Source organism: Lineus longissimus, chromosome 9 (genome assembly GCF_910592395.1).
Source record: "Lineus longissimus chromosome 9, tnLinLong1.2, whole genome shotgun sequence".
Classification (NCBI taxonomy): Eukaryota; Metazoa; Nemertea; class Pilidiophora; order Heteronemertea; family Lineidae; genus Lineus; species Lineus longissimus.
In genome coordinates, this window is record NC_088316.1 from 15,307,306 (window position 1) to 15,328,070 (window position 20,765).

Below are 20,765 nucleotides of genomic sequence, written 5' to 3' on the forward strand. Positions count from 1 at the left end.
GACCTGAGACAAGGGTGGACTCCGGTCAATGTAGAGGGCTGCAAGGACCTGAGGCAGGGGTGGACTCTGGTCAATGTTCAGGAGTGCAAGGACAGACTCCCAAAACTCTCAATATCCCCCTCTAAATATCATCGCACATCCTTGGCCTCTTGCCTATTTTACACGCACTATAAATCATCACACAAAGCCTACCACAACATGCATATTTCAGCAATTCTGGTGTTGAGATTGCTTGTCAGTTGAGGAGAGGTAACTAGTAAACAATGGCAAGAGATGTGCCTGCTGTGGTGCAGGGTACAACCTGGAAACCACAACAAAGCGACCTGAATGGGGGACAGGTGCACCAGCTGAACATCGCATTAAAAGCTCACAAAGCCTGTAGTTCTTTTCTCTGCTAAGGAAACCAAACCCACACTGTGGTGCCCTGTCCCCAGCACGTACCCAGGACACAACCATTCAACCCCAATCACAGCTAGGTTACTGATGATACCCCGTGGGGACAAATCAATAGAAAAACCAGTTAAACTGATAGAAAAATAACCATTAACAGCGACAATTATTACAAGCTTAGCGAGGATGTTGAGATAATGTTGAGACCGATACGATCACTAATTATCCCCAAAGGTGTGCTACCGCATTGTTCCAGTAAATTACGATGACATCTCGGGAGTGGAGTCGGATTGGACCATTATGGGATAATCTACAGACCGTGATTGTGTAACAGAAAGTGCGTAAAAACATTCCAAGGTGCGGGCGGAAGATATATGAGTAGAATTCCAATACTCATCGATGAAACTTTTGGTTTTTTTGTCAAAGTGGCAATTCGGCTTTTATCACTTTTAAGATATTGCAGTTTAAAACTTACGCTCATTAACTTCCATTTCACTAACCTTTCTGTTATAAAAGATACAAAAATTGATGTTTTCTCAAAAATTTGCCATGTTTTGTCAGACCAAGTCAATCAGCAGTTTATATCAGCAAGCACATACCATTTATGGGTAGCATTGCTTTTTTAAAAGGGACCATACAAATTTAGTTAATTCCTCTCTCACCTCCATAGGAAAGAAGGGTATGGTGTTGTTTCTGAGAAATCATAGAGTAATCATCAGTGCGATGGGCTTTCAACTGACGTAAAAAGGTGACCTTTTACTCTACCTTACTTTATCAGCATCGCCGAGGTTAAAAACCACTTACCTAGTAAAGATAGAAAAAGAAATAATAAGTGAAAAACATGACTTTCTAAAGAAGAAGAGCAAATTCCATGATAATAGCAGAAAACTGATACCTCATCAAAAGAAAATGGCAAAGACTTTTGGGCTCTTGAGTTGAAATAACGGCTGATTTCTCTTCAATTTGCTCAAAGCTGCTCCTACAATGTCATTATCCTTTTTGCTTCTTTCTTAGTGAACACACCTTGATTGGTCTACCTTCTCTCTTCACCTGACAGCCAACTGACCCGGCCCAAGCCCCACAAGGCAACTTAGCAAATAAATCAAGTGACGAGTTACCTCAAGGTGTAGGTGCAGAAAATTAATTTTAATTATTAATTGCATAAAACGCGGTGTGTGCGGAGAGTGCCAAGTTTTGTCATGTGAATGTACAGTTTTATTGATAATGTCCTCAATGAGGTGAAAATCTGTGTTTAAGTGCCCGGGACGACTGAGAACGGACATGAATCACTTTGATCCAGGCCAAACAAGTTCATAGTCTTGATCCTATCTGCACCATCAGAAGCAATGTCTTAGTCATCGTGAAGGTGAATTTGACATGAAATATTATTTCTAACCTTACAAATAGCCACTGCCCTCAATCAACCTACTGTCACTCTTCACATTTCCAGGCATACCCCTTCACTTCTATCCTTCCTTCTCTGACTTCATACAGCCTTCTTTTACCAGTAACTTTCCAATAAGTTTCATGAACAAAAAAATTGGCCTTGCCTCGCATCGAAACTAGTCAGAGGGTGGAACTGATTCGGATCAAGTGGCCGAATCTCGTGATTTCTGAGGGATTTGCGATGAATTATTATGTGCATTGGGGAAAAATTTTCTCAAGGAGTTAGTGGGTGGTATTAGATGTTTTCGGGATGTGCTGATTTGCTCTCTTTGTGGAAAAGTTTCCGCTGAAGAGTTTGTTAGACAAATGAAATATTCGTTGAATGCAGAATTGTCATGGTTAAGAGACACAAAACAAAGGGCCAAGTCTTTCAATTTTGTTGTGACGATGCGGTCAAAACATACTCTACAGACTTGCTTGCAGAATGTAATGATGCACACCACTTTAATGACATCTTCGACCCAAAACACTAGTTTACGCAAAGAAATGAATGTATTGTCAGAATGTTACATTTTTGCACTAATCGTAGCACAAAATATGGCGTCTTTTTACGTGTTTCCAAGAATGAAAGCAAGAAGGCTGAGAACTTTCTTTCCACTCTGATAAATGGAATAGAACACCGACTTTAACATGCTAGAATCAGAAGAACGAGGAACTATGCTTTAGATATGATGGCACCAGCAGTAGTTCTCCAATGTGTGACCCTAAACCGCTCAGATGTACACAAAAGCCGCAGAAAAAACAAAATGGTAGATTTTTACGATTTGAACTAATCTTTAAGGATTCTGTTCCCAGGATGGCACTACCAGAACTTCGGAGCCTGGTAGTATGAAATCACATTTTTTTCTCCACAACTTTCTCTACTATTTACACCTTATGCCATACTATACAAAGAAACTTATCGGAACACCACATCTGAAATCCATATCTAAACATCCAAAACGCAAGCCCAGCAAGCGGTGTTCGTAGAATTCTATCACAGCATAGCAAGGATTAGAACCTTGGGAACTGATTGCTTCCCAAAGCCATCTGCTAAATATCCTTGCAACTACCACCAGGGGTCCAGAAGGAAGCTCTCGTAAATTCATTTTTTAGATATCTCATGTTCAACTTGCACAAACAGAAGAAGATGTAAATGTGAGTTCAAAGGACGGTAGTTTCTTTATGAGGATGAGGATAAGGGCAACAGGACACAACTACTAGACAATAGTTGGCACTATCTTGCTCATCAATGCTCTTGATAAATCAGAATAACTGAGGTCTACATCAGTTGTTGAGCACCAGTTATCACACAGCATAGCCATATTTTCCTTTTTGGGGCTCTTGATTATGACGTATTTGCAGCCACCCCCTGGCCCTGCTCAGCATCAGAGTACTGGTGGGCTCAGGCATCATCCCATGTGGCCTAGCATGTCAATCAGCAATGATACCTCCCAACAGAAAAAAAATTATACACACAACATTCTAGAAAATAAGGTTTTTGAGCTTTTGAAAAACCACAATTTTTAACAGTGTAGCCTACTTATTTCTCAGAAAATGTCAACAAGAAAGAAAATTAAGAAAGCGGCGTTACTGAGGTAGGCTGAACTGGAGAAATCACATTTGGTGAATGTTTATCGAATATAAATTGGCCGCATACTTAAGAAGTAGCCACATCAAGTAGATCTGGAGTGTTGTTTAGAGCGGGGCATAAAGCTTCGCCTATCCCTTCAATGAATTATGAACTCTTTCTTCCATTTTATCACAGTTTAGTAAACATGTACCTGACTATTAAGCATACTCAGAAAATCACAAATAACTTGGCTTTTTTATCACTTATTTGCTGGATCTAGCCACTCACATTTCTGTTTCTATAGCCTAATGTTCTAATATGTATGCAATATATGTTTTGTATACAATTTATATTTTGTATACAATACAAGCTTTTATACAAAACATTTGGTCCATTTGTGACTGTCTCAGACTGGTGTAATTGAGAGGCCTACGCCAGAAACAGCATAACCTTATCAATGGACCACGCAACTGAGAGGGCCTTCATTAGAAAACAGCATCCTTATGAATGGACCATTTCATTAACAGGTGCCAAAGAATCCCTTTGCACCTTCTCAACTGAGTATATCGGTACCATTTCTGATAATCTACTTTAAATTGGTCAGTATCATCAGTATTTTCTAAAAACATTAACCAACATACATAGTACTAGCAATTGTTACCAAGACCTAAAAATAGGTCCATGTTTACAAATATCATTTCGCTCAGGTTCTATTTCTGCATTCTGGAGATATATGATGAGATTACCTGCATCAAAATAACCGGCAAGAAGATTTAATAACATAACCTCACTAGTCAGAATTCTGATCATACAGACAGCCTGGATTCCAAAGCAACCTCGCTGGTAGTATGGGAAAAGAGGCATATTGGAAAGCTAGGGCATACAGAATGAATGGCTTCCCAAGTGACCTCACTGGGCCCTGGGAATCCAGGGCATACAGAATGAATGGTTTCCCAAGTGACCTAACTGGGCCCTGGGAATCCAGGGCATACAGAATGAATGGCTTCCCAAGTGACCTCACTGGCCCCTGGGAATCCAGGGCATACAGAATGAATGGCTTCCCAAGTGACCTCACTGGGCCCTGGGAATCCAGGGCATACAGAATGAATGGTTTCCCAAGTGACCACACTGGCCCCTGGGAATCCAGGACATACAGAATGAATGGTTTCCCAAGTGACCTCACTGGCCCCTGGGAATCCAGGTCATACAGAATGAATGGCTTCCCAAGTGACCTAACTAGCCCCTGGGAATCCACGGCATGCAGAGAGAATGGCTTCCCAAGTGGCCTAACTGGACCCTGGGAATCCAGGGTATACAGAGAGAGCTTAAACACTAGCACAAGAACTTAATAAAAATACAATGAAACATGCCAAAAGTAACAGGCAAATACTCAACAGAGCTATTCATTAGGTCAGTCTTGGTAAACATAACACAAACAGTGAGATAAACATGAAATTGGCTTCAAAATATTACCTACCTCAGCCAGTTACATAGTCTCACACCTTGCAAGATCGTGTTAATCAAAAGTATCACACATAAGATATTTGGCTGGATTAATGGTGTGTATATTTCTTGTAATTATTCTGATATTGTTGTAACTCCTGGGGAAAGGGCATGTTGCCAGGTGAGATTATACCAACTTGGAAGAAAAGGAAACAATATTGGCTGGATACATTTTGTAATGTGTTTTTATTCCAGACAGCTTCAGCCCTTTTCAATTAGGTTTTCTGGGGAAAACAACATTCTGTATGGCTGAGTAACCCAGACCCTTCCAACTATTTGCAGCAAGAAGGCAAAACATCAACCAGGATACACTCGGAAGGAAGATTGAAAATTTAGATAGCAATCAATAGGCATAGGCATGAGCGATGTATGGGCATGCAAATAACCCTGAAACCCTTTCAGGAAATATCTTTGAATTTGACAGCTAAAACCCCCCAAGCTGAAATAAATGGTTAAAATTGACCAATTGTGCCAATCAACCCAGAATATCATTGGCAATTTTTTAAACACAAACTTTCCACAACAATAGTGTAACATGTTTTAGGATTGGTTCTAAATTTCCTCTTTTTTCAAGACATTAGTGGCCATATTCCTTCAAAGGTTTTGACAAATGTAACATAATATCTTGGGCTGGAACCATCCCAAATGAGCTCTCTTCCCAAAACTGTCACCACACCTCTTTATTGCATGATTATAGATTATGGTAACTACAAACTCCCCTGAAAGCGTCTTGATACTTCGTAGAAAGCGTTGCACGGGTTCGAAAACTCATCATGCGCAAACAGAAGTCACTCCCAGAATCAATACACGTTTTTCCAAAGATGCACGATACAACTTTCAAAGAGAACAAGTTTTCGTGGTATCTTACGCGCCGAAACAAAATACGCTGAAGAGTTTTCGCAACAGCGCAGGGCTATTAGTTACAAGCAGAGAGAAACTAAATCCCATATCATACGACTTGATTGATTTTGAGAAAAGTTAGCCATTTTTCTGTTCATTTTGACCTCGGGCAAATCTTTTGCACAAAATGCGTAACTGCCATTCTTTTGCTCGGATGTACAGCACAGAATGAAAAATGCTTCTGTATGATGTGATTTTTCCATAGTAACTTTGTTGAGGATGGTAACTTTGTTTGGGAGTTTGTTGGAAGAGTCAGGAAAGCAGATAGTCATAAAGCATAAAACTATGAATCTCTGAGGCTACTCAGGTCGGTCCTTAGAGCCTTCTCTGATAACAATTGAATTTGAAATATTGAAATGTCAACGTGAACAGAATGCCAAGGAGAGATGTAGACCCAGGATATGAGACCCAGATAGATTAAAAGTGAAGACATTATCATATTTGGATCTGAAGTTCTACACTGCTTACGAGATATGAAGCAATGGGTAGCAGAGAAACAAAAAAATCATTAGCATTCACCGAGTGTGTAGTAAAAATTGTCCAACAATTTATGTCAAGGGAAATTACCCTTACCCCCTTTAGAAAAGGCATAATAGGAAATGATGCTGGTTTATACATACAACAATATTGAAGCCGTTCCCAAATTAGGCCAGTTTAATTACATGATTTCCACCAGGATCATTATATCGACATAAGTGGACGAAAATTGCCCTGTTTTGCTGCTCATGATACACATAAAGTTCCAGTCAATTCCATTAGAAATTTGCCAAATTCGGTAATGCATTCAGTAATGGCTGTATGCAATGATGTACAGCGATGCCGAGTGGAGATAAGGTGAAATGGACACGGCCCGCATGAGACAGCATTGTGCACAATAAACAATAGTGTACACTCATGATATACATAACTTTTACACATGGCTTTTGCCGCCAAAATGTTCGGCCAAGGTCACGAGGAAGTGAATTTCAGTAGTGGCCATGTTAAAATATTGTCTTTAGCCACACAAGTTTTCGTTTTCCCTTCGATCTTTTTGATTTCCTGATGAGTTCATCAAGGGCTTTAATGGGCTGGTGAGGCCTTGTCTAGTCTCAGTAGGTGTCCTAACCATCTGAGGTGTCTGCTTGATGAGTTGGCTCCAGGGCCATATGCAAGTTCGCTCATATAGGTCTTGGTTTTTAGTCTTGCCAAGCCTGATTACTGGTTATGTTCTTCTTAGATGGGATTTTGCATTCTTTCTCTTTGGTGAGGGTCTATAATTTATTGCAGTATTGGCAGATGCTGTTTACGAAAGCTCAGAAATTCTTTCCTTTGGTTTTTTTGTTGTATCGCAGAGGGTTAAATTTCCATGAAAATTTGAATATGAACTGATTATACTGCCATATGTAAATAGGCGCCATGTTGTTGAGCATACTGCCTCTGTCCTTATCAAAATGTATCAGGCCTGGCCTACTTGATGAATGAACTTTCTAATTAGTTATTTACTTGCTGGAAATTGACACACAGTCATTTTCCTCAATTACAACTTATCAAGTCTGGCATTTCTATTTGTTGGTTGATATGAGAGGGCCATGTATGGCCAACTTCGTCTCTCCTGCCACTATTAGCACATTCCAAACAAGCCATGTAATAAGCTCTGACTCCTGAAAGCAATGTGTTTGATTCAAGTTTGATCGATAGGGGGCGACCTCAAGAACTGAAGAAAGAGGAGAGTTGAGCCATCATCAGTTTCAGGTCACTTCGCCTCCATCATGCAACGGGAGGAGTATGCCAATGAATAGGATATGTTTGTGTCACAATGTGGTTATCCATAGGGAACCTGATTATTAGGTAGATAAAGTGGGTAAATAGCAGGGTGGATCCAGGACTTAGAAAGAGAATCATGGCCCATTTCAAAGATTGTTTTAAAATTCATGGTTCAACTTCTTTTTCTTTTCCTCAATTTTTCTGAAATACGGGCTTAGGCACACGCTATCTTTCCATTCCCGCTTGAACCACACAACTCTCAAATTCGATCCACAAAGAAACACTTTGAAAACAAATTTTCATACAGCATCAATAAAATTGAAACAAATGAGCAGAAATTGTAACCCCCACGAGAAAATTTCAAAAGGAATGTCATGTCGATTTCAATGGAGGCAATGGATGGAAATGCAATTAAACTGCAATATCTGAAACAAATTACCTAAGAGGTGCCCTGTTATAGTAATTCCAACTTTTACCAATGAGTTTATTACCGTATTTTCCGGCGTATGACCCGCTACTTTTTGCCCTCAAACAGGCCCAAAAAGTGGGGGTGCGGGTAATATAAAGGTGCGGGTCTTGCGTGGATTCTGAGAGGGATAAGCCCCAACCCCAAAGAAAAAAAAGGGGACCAAACTGGTTACTTGATAAGGATTTATGTCCATCGTTTTCGCATTGTTTTCAACCAATATTTCCGCCATGATCGCATAGTTTGTGATGTCTCCGCTAGGGAAAACAAGTTACGGCCATGCTGGAATTGATCCACTTTGGTTAACAATTAAAAAAAACATGGCGGTTCTAGGATTTCAACATCAATGAATGGCTTACTATTTTTGGAGAATGCGGGTCTTGGAGCAGTGCGGGTCATAATCAGGTGCGGGTCTTGCGTGGCTTTAGGTAATGGTCAAAGGGGGTGCGGGTCATATGGCAGTGCGGGGGATAATCCGGAAAATACGGTACCTTCTTGGCATTTTTTAAACCCTTGGGTATTTTACTGACGTACATAATGGCTTTAACAGCTGAGGTGCAGGGTACAAAATGTTACAACTTTTCTTGGATGAAATGACGTTGATGCCCACTTGGCAAAAACATCTTTCTGCAGAAATAACTAAATTTCATTTTGGCTTGGTTGGCGTAAATTGTTATCATTTTTCCAAACCAGCCTTTTTACTTTCATCTGACTTTTAAAAGATACATGTATGCAGTCTTTCACTGCTTACGATGCATTGTATAAATCGACGGAAGTTGTGCTTGGCTAAATGAGTCAAAATGATTCCAAAAGGGTTAATAAAAGACAATCAAACTTCTCTTCACACCATGATGTATTGGCCTATCATGTATGGTAATTTTCAAATTGTATTCAAATTTTGCAAATAATTGCAACCTGTGATTATTTGTGATATGGTATGAGGATGTTACACAAGAGCTTGCTAACATGCAAACATGTGAATCACAACAGAAGAATGCGCATTAAAAATATTGTGATACTGACCCAATAATTAGTACAATTTACATTTAGTTGACCCTAAAATTAGATCCAAAGGTCTCGGTTTGTACAGTAGTAGGCCTCCTCCATGAATCATCCATCATCTGTACACAGAGGTAGTTCACACTGGCACAGGAAGAGCTTTCCAGCGTTCATGGAGGACATATCTTAGCCTTATCTTATGTTATTGCACAACCTTAGAGCAAGGACATTCATGAACATCATCTTCCATGCCGATAAATCTGCATAGTGAAGAAGGAAAAAGGCCAAACTAGAGAAGAACAGCAGCAGTGCTCTCAATGATGAATGGGGTGATAGGCCAGATGACTACTGCCTTTCATGAACTGCTGCCTTCATGTATATATATACAGTTTGTGGCCCTGAAAGGATCATTAAGGAATTACCCTTCTCAGAACGACCACAACACCAGCGGGAGTCCCATAAGACGACCATGACAGTAATGATCCTTATGATGCACATGGTGGGGCTGTAGAAGCGTTTGAACAGATCCTAGCCCCCTGGGGAGAGCAACAATCTGACCCAAGAAGGGCCCCACATGAGAATTACCCATCACAAATGGATCGTATGTACGTCTTTTTATGGTCAAGTGAAAGAGATAAAGACCATCAATGTTTGGTCCACACATGTAGAAATTGTATGTGGTGTGTCAGAATTGTATTGGGAAAAGAAGTCTGCCATGAAATTGATGTAATTTTCCATAGAACTTTATGCACATAATCGTAGTTTGTACGCACATTGTAGAATCGACCAATATAAACTGACTTTTATTTTAGTTTAGCAGAATATTCGATAACAATAAAATTACACATACATATGTATCACAAACTACACTTCAAACTTAAAGGGAGTCTTCAGGCAGGAGCCAGCCCGGTCAGACTCAGTTACACAAAGTCTTTAATCTAAATAGACAATATTGTTGTATAAGGAAGAAAATCTTAACCAAGGACCACGATTAATAATTCACCTCCACCCTGCATACTTTCTAAAGTGAGACACAGGTCTAAAATTATGATACAATACTGAAGGGGTTAATATCACCATGATAAGTCACCCTCATACATTCACGCAACTTCACAAATACTACCATCATTCATACACGTAGCGTTATCGTCAGCGAGTTTTATGAACAGAAAATTACTGCCAGCCATATCATAGTCACCAATTATGATTTCCTCTTCATCATAACGGACCGTTTCCGGTTGTCCCGCCCTGCTACATGTCCGTGACACCATTTGGTAATGTCAAAGATAAAACTTTTTACAGGAATAATTTGACCTTCATCAGGTTCATGTAGTAAGAATTAGTATTAGTCAAGATAGTAGTGGTTAAGTATGGTCTGATGACAGATTTACTAATTAGTCTGCTTGTCGATATCTTAGGTTTACATCCTGCTCCAGATGCAAGTTTCAATGTGTATCTTGTACCCTCTCCACTCAAGGTATCAACACCTTTTCGTTTTGATATCAATTCTAAAGGCTTTATCATGACACCATATCCTCATACTAGAGGAACAAATCCCTAAAGCAGCGCCACCATGCAGGAACGGGTATAACAACCATGTACATTGTAACATGTACACACGCCCAGAAAAAGTACACAAGACTTCGACATAACATTTATATCACTTCAAACAGTGAAAGGGTAATATAAGCCCATGGTGGTGATGAGTGTCTACCCTTGAAAGGGGAGGGTACAAGGTACACATTGCTAATGGTACTCGCATTAGGCCTCTACTTTTCCAAATGTTGTCTACATCCCACAACATCCAGGTAGACATTTTATTGAGGCGCCCGGTACAGGAAAACAACAAGTTTACCCTCCACTTATATATCAAGAACCTGGAAGAAAACAATGTATCATTTTTAATTCATTTTTTTATCAGATGAAAACAATCTTCGGTACAATAAACGCATAACTTTGGAACTTTGTTGGCGGCCGCCACGATAGCCTAGCGATAGTAGCTGAAGAAGCACTTTGAGAACCATTGTGAAGTCAGGCACAGACAAGTGTTTCCTCTCAAAAGTGCCACCTTATTTACCAAACAACTGACAAATTTTAGATAAATAATAATGCACTACCGAGATAGCTTGATAAAGCTAACCTACGGTAACCTACAGTAACCTAGTGTAACACGGTAGGTTCATTCTCGAGCACACCAACGATAGTAGATACTGATGATCAAATTTTTTCTCGAAGTTATCTTTTTTTGCTTATGAATTGTTTTCAAGAGGTAGGTCGCAATTCTTACAAAGTCAAAGTGTGCGGTGACTTAAAAGTGCCCGCACAGACATGGATCGGTGATTGGTGATACCAACTCATCTGATAGGGATGACGTCATATTCTGGCTTGGCCTAAGCAGCGGGATCTCGGACTAACTTTATTGAAGCAGTTTTTAATACACACATTGTTCAACACTTCCGGTCCAAACAATGTTAGAAAAGATTTGACAGAATAAAAACCACAACTGGACAGAAGAGGCGTTTTCCCCAAGAGCGAAACAAACACTTAACTTTGAATATGGAAAACTAAATCCAATTGAGTGCTATCATATTTCCAAATTCTCATTGTTCATCGTTTCCTGTCTAAATAATAGCCGAAAATAATGATATATCGCAAATATATAGCACTGAATGAAACCACCAAGAGCTTACCACTCTGAAGAATGGATTATAACAATTGTTGAGACCTCACGCAAAGGAGTCCACAACTTTTTTCTTTAATAGTAAAAGGCTTTTGAGATCGCAAAGGACAATGCAATGGTTAGACTAAGTGCCCCGCAAACAAGAGATTCTTGTCGCAGCCACCTGCAATGATTTATTGTATGAAACGAAAATCTCCCTTGTTTGCGCGGAGCATGGGACTACCTGAAAGCCTGGGATTTGATATTGGCTAACCAAAAAGGCCTAGATATGAATTGTGTCCACAAATTGCCAATTATCTGGTCATGATATCATGTCGGTGGATATAGAAGTGATCGGAAAGAAATCGAATGAATATCACGCTAACTCAATATTGCCTTTCTAGTGCAACTTGACCGATTTCTATAGGCTTTGTTATTTGGGTATGTCATTGAGTACCAGTAGAGAATACTAGCATGAAATGACTGTCTCGCACTATCAATTGATTAAAAAAACTGGTAATAGGGTCCTACAATGCCCTCAAATCCAGGGTTGGCCAAGGCGAATGATCTTATCCATACAAACAACAACTTTTAGAATCCCACAGCATAGCTTTAATACAGAAATTGAAAGATGTTATTTTTGTCGCAAGTCCCAATTTGTGAATGGCACAGAGGGGAACTAACATCTAAACTGCACTTCAGACAAGACTGAAAGGACTGTTGCACTAATTTGGCAGAGGGAATGTTACTTTGGGCCAGCACTGTGTGATGACAGTCTTTTTGCAGTCATATCGCACAGAAACATAATAGAAAAGCAACAGCAACATAAATCAGCCAAATTGATAGACATATTTATAGGGGCACCCATTTCTCCAATTATCTCAAATCACATACCGGTACCCACGAGTCTCAATCTCCAACTCACAGGGAATGGATTGTAGACATATATTATATATCACCGTAAAAGGTCACCAAGGAGTTCAACATCTCACACCACAATGATTTGATTTCTGCCCATAACACAAATACTTTCTCACCAAATTGTTACGTGGCCAAAATATTTGCATTCTGGTGGTTGTGATAATTGTCCCAGGGTTCAGTAGGTGTCCAGGCTGTGCATCCAGGCACACGCTGACCAACAATTCTGATCAAATGGTCTGAATATTTTATAATGAAAACTATGGATATGAATGTAGACCGTTTCGCAAACCCACAATGTCATGTATGATAGTATAACTGGAAAGTAAGGCAATCATCACATAAGCACAACTGTCCCGAGTGGTGTTTCATAAACATTGTCTTTGTAGCTGAGCTGTGTCTGTGCTGAAGAACTCAACATTGCATTGTGTTGTGATTGATGAGAGACCTTACTTTTGAAGATAACTGCATGCTTAAAAGCTGGTTACTCTAAGCTGTACGTTATTGTTATTGATGTTTCATATGAATTTCAGGTTTTTTCTCAGAACCTCAGAACCCTGAAGCTGTGTACATTTACATGTCTTTAAATGTTTAAAAAAAGTTATATCAGAAAATACTAGGCCTATATAAAATTAGCCGCTGAATTAAATAATAATGGAAATATAAAATGTAAAATATGGACACTTTTTTTTCTCCGTATCACACATGACACTGATAACAAAGGAATTATATAATTTGCTAATTATATCAAAATAAATCACTTATAATGATACCATACCTCTTTAAAAAAGCATAATGAGCCATTTCAAATGATAAACTGATCTTTCATCCTTCACCTTCTGTGCCTGTACTATACATACCAAGTTTCAGCAAAGTTGTAAGCATGATATATAACTGCACGACAGCATTGTGTATAACTGCATTTCTATTTGCCTGGACACCAATGAGTAAAAAAGAACAGCGTGCCCCTTAAAAACCATATCACATCATCTACAGTTTATGAACTGCGGATATCATGAAGGACAAAGAGGACCAATTAATCACCATGTGATCATGACCTATCATTCAAAAAATATTCAGCAACATTTAAGTATATTCTATAGGATAATATTCAAAAAATGATCTAACAGATGATTGCTCTGATTAACTCAGTAATTAACCAATTTCTTTGTCATATATCTAGATATCATTTGATTATACTCATAAGCCACCATCATTTTGTTCTGTAGTCTTTAGCCTCTCCAACTTGATGATGATTTATACCAGTATCAGTCACTCCATCCATGCAAAAATCTGACATAAATATAATTCCATAGGGGTCAACCAATTTTGGATGGAATCAATGCAGAAATGGTCCCATATCAAGGTCTAATTAATTGCAGTAAGATCAACCAACACCCAAGGTTCAAAAAGGGAGGGGGCTGGGGTTTTTCACCTTGGATAAGTTTATCTTGACTTTCTTTGTAGCTTGAGGGGTAGGCCTATAATCTCTTCCCCCTGCTGGTCTATCTTCATGGAAACACAAACTCTTGGGAGTGAGAAGTTTGGGTTTACCTCTTCTAGCATCTCGACACACTATGCTCTGAGATTGCAAACTCTATGAGAAAGCAACAGTGCCTGTACCAAATTCAGCCCACCAAATAAAGCCAGAACACTCATGAAAGAGCTTTCCTTATTATTAGGTCAACGAGCCAGAAAAATCAACCTGAATGTGTCACAGCCAATTATATTTCATGTTGCTTTTGAAGATAAGTGACTTCCTTCTTCCTTCCTGGCTATTCCAGCAACACTTATCACCTTATCAAGCAGGGCCAGAGGTTTGGATAATCATGTGACAGGGGTTTGAGAGGTCCTCATCTGAGCACCTCTTACATGAAGGACAAAGAGGACCAATTAATCAACATGTGATCATGACCTATCTTTCAAAAAAATATTCACCAACATTTAAGTATATTCTAGTATATTTCATCTGAGCACCTCTTACATGAAGGACAAAGAGGACCAATTAATCAACATGTGATCATGACCTATCTTTCAAAAAAATATTCACCAACATTTAAGTATATTCTAGTATATTTTATAGGATAATCTTCCTACTATCCCAGATACCTTTTAAGTGTGATCTACCAAATTAATACATCTGCTTTTTGGCTGTGAGGTTCTAAGTGATTAACTACCCCAGTGAAGATTATATGACACCAACTCTTTGAAAAGGAGAATTTGAGTGACATGCAGAACCATTTTTCTTATTTTATTTTCCAGTTGCAACCAGTGGCATATCCTTATTAGTAATACTATACAAGGTTACAATGTAGGCCTACTTGCAACAGTGCAATAACATCAGTTTACTGAGAAAGACTGAGTAATAAAGAGTAATTTTGATTTTCTCATTTTAAAATAGGACTAGAATAATTTGATAAGAGGCCACAGTTGCGTGAAGCATGCACATGACTGGGCATGGCACCTGGAATGCCAAACCAGGAAGTACATGTATATGGTAACAGCCTCAGTTCCTAGCCTGAGGAAGGGCTCAGGAAATGGGATGAAAGTGATGTAACTTATGTTTTCACAGCTAGTCTAACATCATCTGATAAGCTTTATCAGATAGCATAGAAATTAGCACTTCCTCCCTTATGCTGAAAGCTGTAGCAAATTAAAAGAGAAAGCTAGGAGCAGCTAAAACATTATCATACTCCCTTTAAATGTAGGGTTACTTGTCAAGATGCTCTATAACACATGATCTTTACATCAATGATATTTTGATAGCATATTCAGTGTAATATAAAGTCATTTTGTCTTACAGTTCCTAAAAAATGAATTTAACCCCTTAGTAATGGATTTATTAGGCTGCTAAAGATATGCTCAAGGAAACCAAAACCTTGACAAGACTAAAGGAATAAGATGTTATCATGGTGGTATTGGACATAATTAGAAGAGCTGAAAATAATAAACTGGCAAAGAAAGAAGCAGATCATCTTTAAATCCAATGAATTATAATTCCTGATAACGGGATAAGCAATTCGTTGCGATAACGAAATACATGGTTTCAAAATAGGATGGCAATAAACCTACCTTCAGTAGATCCAAGCAGAATATTGAAAATCACAAGAAAACAGCCGAAAAGGCATCGTCTAGGAGGCGCAATCCTTCGCTCCATTTTGGAGAGGAATCCAAAAATGATGTTCACATCAAAAAAGAGCGAAAAGAGTTAATTGCCGCTGACTCGCCTGTCGCGCAATCAAAAGCGGCCGAATAAACTTGTGCGTAATTTAATAAATCCTGTTCGTACGTCCAAGTTGACCACAAATTTCGTTAGAAAAGTTTCAAAACATTCGTTGCCATGATGATTCGGTGTCCTCCTTGGCCTAAGAACGTCTCAGTTGCTTGGATAACTTCTATCTTATTATTTCTTGCTTCGCGCGTGTGACTAAACTTTCCTTAGTTGGCTAACAGTTACAACGTTTTTACACCCTCCCGCTGGCAGGTGCTTTTTCGCTTTTTTCTTCAAAGATTGGTTTTAAAATGCAAAATAACTTACTACAAATATTACTGACCATAATATGTGTCAGTTCGTGGCTTTTGTGGATGATAAAGTCATGCTTTCTCAAAGATTCCTTTATTACACACCAATTTGGGTAAATCCAAGAGAAAGAACAGCTAATTGACTGACGTCACTAACAACTACCAGACCGCGTTCCCAGGAACGATGCATTTGGACACCGGGTTGAAACTACGCGCACGCGCTGTACCAAACGCAAAATGGTGGGTGCCGATTTCGATTTGCCGGTTTTCGTGATAAAAACGTCTATAAAATCCACATTTCTATACAAATCCTTTCTTTAATTAAAAACATTATGTTTATGATGTATATCTCTATCTGATTTATGTCACTTTAATCTATTCACAAGCGTTTTCTTACCATAAAAGGATGAAAACGCAGCCAGCTTTTTCATAATTTCATGGTGACTGTGCATTTCATGTGCATATAAGACTAAGAGCATCCATGTATGTACAAACAATGCAAGTTTGCATTGGCATTGGCTACATCTGTTTGTCACGTTGGTACCAACCCCCAGTCCATTGATTACTACTGTAGAAATCATCATCATCATCATCATCATCATTTCTTCTTCTTTTTTGCCTTTTGGCATTTACGATACGGTTGGTAGGGTTAACTAAACATTACATTTTGCTGTCACATGAGAGACCTTATTCTTTTTAAACGTTCCAAGGCAAAGGCCCAAGTCTCATGTCAATTGTCATATGACTTCAGTTACAAGTAGCTCTCTCTGGGACAAAGTTACTTAGGCCTAGTCAGTGAGATCATGAAGCCGTCCAGTTAGTTGTGCATATTGTGATGGCCTACAATCCTTTTATTCTTTTGAAATTGTACTCGTGATAAAAAGTTCTCAATTTTCAGGATCTTATACCAAAGGCAACAGAGGGCAAAAAGATCTCCGAGAAGGAGGGTCCATATGGCATACATGAGACCATGATCAATGGGTAAGATTTCAGGGTGAAACATAGATATTTCACCTAGTGCATATGGACTTGGAGCTCATATAAGGCAGATGAATGAGCTTCCTCAGTTTGGTGATTGATAAGATTTCTGAAGAAAAGAATCCCAATGGCTGTGATTTGAAATCATCGGAAATGAATAACATACTCCTCACAATATTTCAAAATTTGACTTGTCAATGACAGGCCAAGTTACCATTTAACTTGAAACATACATTTCTGATTGTTTCAGTTTCAAGAATCATGCCTCAACACTTGCCCCTGTTCATCCATTAGAGGTTTCTGAAAAACAGGTAAGTATCATGTCACTGTCTGTCTTTGAATAGTTGGAATTTTTATGTTCATCTAAACAACAACAAAATTTCTTCAAATGGATTTTTTTAAGATGTAAGTGACTTATCTGTTTGAACAACAGTGTTCATAACACAACAATAAACGATGGTTTAGTTGCCTGGAGGGTTGCTTCTATTACTAATAAACAATGGTTTACATTTCAGTGGCAGAGTACCCACGAAAAGTCTGAATTTTCCCTACTCCGGAACACTCAGGGGATCCACATGCCACTTAGACTGAAGATGGAGCGAAATGCTGCCCATAAGGTGGGTACAGAAAGTTGTGAACGTTTTCATTCAAAAAAGATGAGAACTTCTTTCAGTCGAGTCAGATTAGTTGATTTGCACAGTGGTGTAGTTGGAGTGCAGGACCTCTCACCAAGAGTTTGTGGGTTTGAATCTCTTTCAAGCTAGTTTGTTGATTTAATCTTCACCAGAATAAAAATTTCTCTTTATTTCTCTTCTCAGGTTCAACGACTCCCCTGTCTCCATAGTTCAAACTTTATGTTGAACACATTATCAAAGAACAGTGAACTGATTGACTTTGATGATTTCCTCAACAGTAAGTGCTTTTTTTTACCTGTCCCTGAACTGGCTTAATGGCGTCTACACAGTATTTTCGTGACCAGTCAGCTTGCACAGCTCTTTCAATGAATGAATCCAGTTTGTGGTTTTGGAGAATGATTTGATGAAATTCATTTCGGTCCTCTAGATAGTCAAAGATGGATATTTCCTTCGCTGCCACTTTGGCACAAAATAACAGTATCAAACCTATGACTTATCTGTTCTGCATCATTTTCCAGATCCAGCAGATGCTGAAGTGATGGGCGCCCCTCACATGATGACAGAGAGGCAGCTGGGATTATTATGATATGGACGACGTGGTGGTTTCGTTTTCATGTGCTGATCTTGTGAACTGACATTATTTTAGAGGAAGTTACTTTGCAGAATAATTGGGAAAAGGGCATGAGCGTCAAGTACTCTTCGGACAGTGCTGCATAATTTCAGTGTCAAGACTGTTCTATCTTTAAAATAAGCTGATGTTGCAGTTAAAAAAGGACAATTTGTTGTGTGGAAGTGTAGACCTCTGGGAATGAATAAAGACTTGAAAGTAGTCTTTATTTATTCTTGGTACTATAGATGTAAGGATTCTGCTCCCAAGCAAGGGTGCAGTCATATTTGGAACGACAATGCCTCTTCAAATCTTGGCATATAATATCACAGCTCTGGCACTCCTTGTGGCTAATTTTCGTCTCTGAATGGCTCACCATACCGAACTTAAAAGTGTGAATTGTTGTAAGGTGTGCTTTTCTCAACCGTCTGTTTGTAACAGTTCATTTACCTTTATAGCAAGGTTTAATAAATATAACTTCTTGTACATATTATTTGTTCAAGTGATTTTGAAGTGTAGGTCCTTATATTTTCTCAACCGGCTTGGGCAAGGAGAAAGGGACATGCAACGAATGGAATACAATTTCCGTCATTGAGGACTTCCATCAACAGGAGACAAATTCCAGGGAAAGGACAACATTTATGCATTCTGATGTGATCATGTGGGTTTTGTAGAAGTTCAGCATCTTACTGGACTGAGAAGCTAACTTGCGATCATGGCTGATATGAATAAAGACTAGCAAATGCTTTTATCTAAAACTCCATGTACATTTACACTGGGCCTTTCTGTACAAAACTGAAGTAAAGCAATTGCTATACTTTATTCATATCACCCAGTGTCACAGTGAATGCTTGGAAAGCTTCATCGTCCTGTCATGTAAGTTGTGACAATGTCGAACGATGTGCTAATTATGGCCATGTCTCCGATTGAAAGGGGGGACTGATGTGAAGGGGTTTTCTCTTCAGTCATCACCACACTTACAATCCTCTTAGGAGTGTATTGTAGGAATGACACAAAGACCTGCTATGGGAGGATGCAGAGTGAAGACCAGTGTATGAGAGGACACCTAAGAAGAAAACACTTATTAACAATAACTTTATTTCCACTTTAACATAATGAACATACATGTACATTCTTTCGACAACCTATCATTCAAAATGCAGCGCAACAACACTTTAGAAGATGTCTCTGAGAGTCTGACTCTCTGCTTGAAACCTTGATCAGGAGGAAATCTGTCTGGGAACAAATGTTTCACATGTCGGACTTTCCAATGACATATCCTTTCAAAGTAAATGCCACCCTCACAAATATGACTCAATGCCATTGCAGTTCAGAAATGATAACATTATTAACCAGTGGGGTTCTTAAATTGAAAGAACAGTCGTCCCACCAATTGGCTGTCTCGATGATTTTGTGATTTCACATTTCCGTTCAATGTCTCTAGTCATATGATCAAGTTGAAATGTCGAAGTGAGCGCCAATCTAGTATTAGGGACACTACACCATGACTTTCCAAGGGCTGCTTTAGTGTGGCCTCCGTCTCCCATTACAGTATTGTTAGTTGTCAGGACAGCTATCGAATGTTCAACAGCCAGCGATTTCAAGGCTTGAGCCAGGTGCATCATTAGTCCGTGTCCATCAATTTGTTTTCCTCCAAGAATTGGTGACACAATTGCAGCAACAGAATCCACAATGACAAGTTTAATTCCACAATAGAATGTTTCACTCTGTTCATTAAGTTTTGTCCGTAAGTCCCCAAGGTAAGACAACATGTCAAATATATCGAAGACTTTTACGCAATGAATACGAGAACAGATTTCTTTTATGTCTTGAGGAGAAAGGTCTTGGATCTCAAGAAAATCCGCCAGCCATTCACAAGAGAATGAACCATTCGTGTCAATGAAGACAGCATTTCCCTGCAACTTGGCAACAGAAACTGAGGTCCGCAGACAGATCTGGGTTTTCCCCACGCCGGGTCCTCCTACGATCTCAGTTATTTCCGATGTGTAGACACCACCATCAAGGAGTTGATCTAAGGAAGGAAAGCCGGTGGACAAAACTGCAGCAGTACTTAGAGTGTCTTCATACAAGTCACATCCATTGATGGGAAAGGCAGAGTACTGGGCCAAAAGGACCCTGCGGGTAGCAAGCAAGTCCTTGTAGGGAAGTGCAGTTTTGGAACATATTTCTTCAATGTCTAAGCTGATAAAGTCGACAGCTGTTGTGATCTCGTTTTGACTGAGAACCTCAACCATATGTTGAGTCATACAGGCACACAATCCGGCTTTTAGCACTGACATATTTCAGGATTTTGGAATTTATTTTGTTGTTTTTTATTTTTGTATTTACCGCCGTAAAATATGTCGTTAAAGTTATAAAACAATACAAATAATTAAGTTACATAATATGTAACTTAATGAAATGATATTTGTTTGTTATCTGTGTAA

General features: G+C 39.1%; 3 protein-coding genes across 4 annotated transcripts in view; 1 reads left to right on the forward strand and 2 right to left on the reverse strand.

The window, feature by feature from the left end:
* LOC135493319 (vascular endothelial growth factor receptor 1-like) overlaps positions 1–16,003 on the reverse strand; it is a 74,201-nt gene extending 58,198 nt beyond the window's left edge. For both annotated transcript variants that reach the window (XM_064780575.1, XM_064780574.1), the window contains exon 1: positions 15,649–16,003. In XM_064780575.1, coding sequence (XP_064636645.1) covers positions 15,649–15,733 — 85 coding nt within the window. In that variant the 5' untranslated portion in view covers positions 15,734–16,003. The remainder of the gene's footprint in view (positions 1–15,648) is intronic.
* Positions 16,004–16,962: 959 nt separating this feature from the next.
* Positions 16,963–18,806, forward strand: LOC135493347 (proteasome maturation protein-like). The gene is made up of 5 exons (XM_064780637.1): positions 16,963–17,079; positions 17,327–17,387; positions 17,592–17,693; positions 17,895–17,988; positions 18,230–18,806. Exons 1-5 carry the CDS (start codon positions 17,069–17,071, stop codon positions 18,295–18,297), a joined length of 336 nt encoding a protein of 111 aa, XP_064636707.1. The 5' UTR covers positions 16,963–17,068; the 3' UTR covers positions 18,298–18,806.
* A 760-nt stretch (positions 18,807–19,566) lies between these two features.
* LOC135493335 (DNA repair protein RAD51 homolog 4-like) lies at positions 19,567–20,618 on the reverse strand. The gene has a single exon (XM_064780622.1). The coding sequence runs from the start codon at positions 20,616–20,618 to the stop codon at positions 19,683–19,685; it is 936 nt and encodes a 311-aa protein (XP_064636692.1). The 3' UTR covers positions 19,567–19,682.
* Positions 20,619–20,765: the final 147 nt, after the last annotated feature.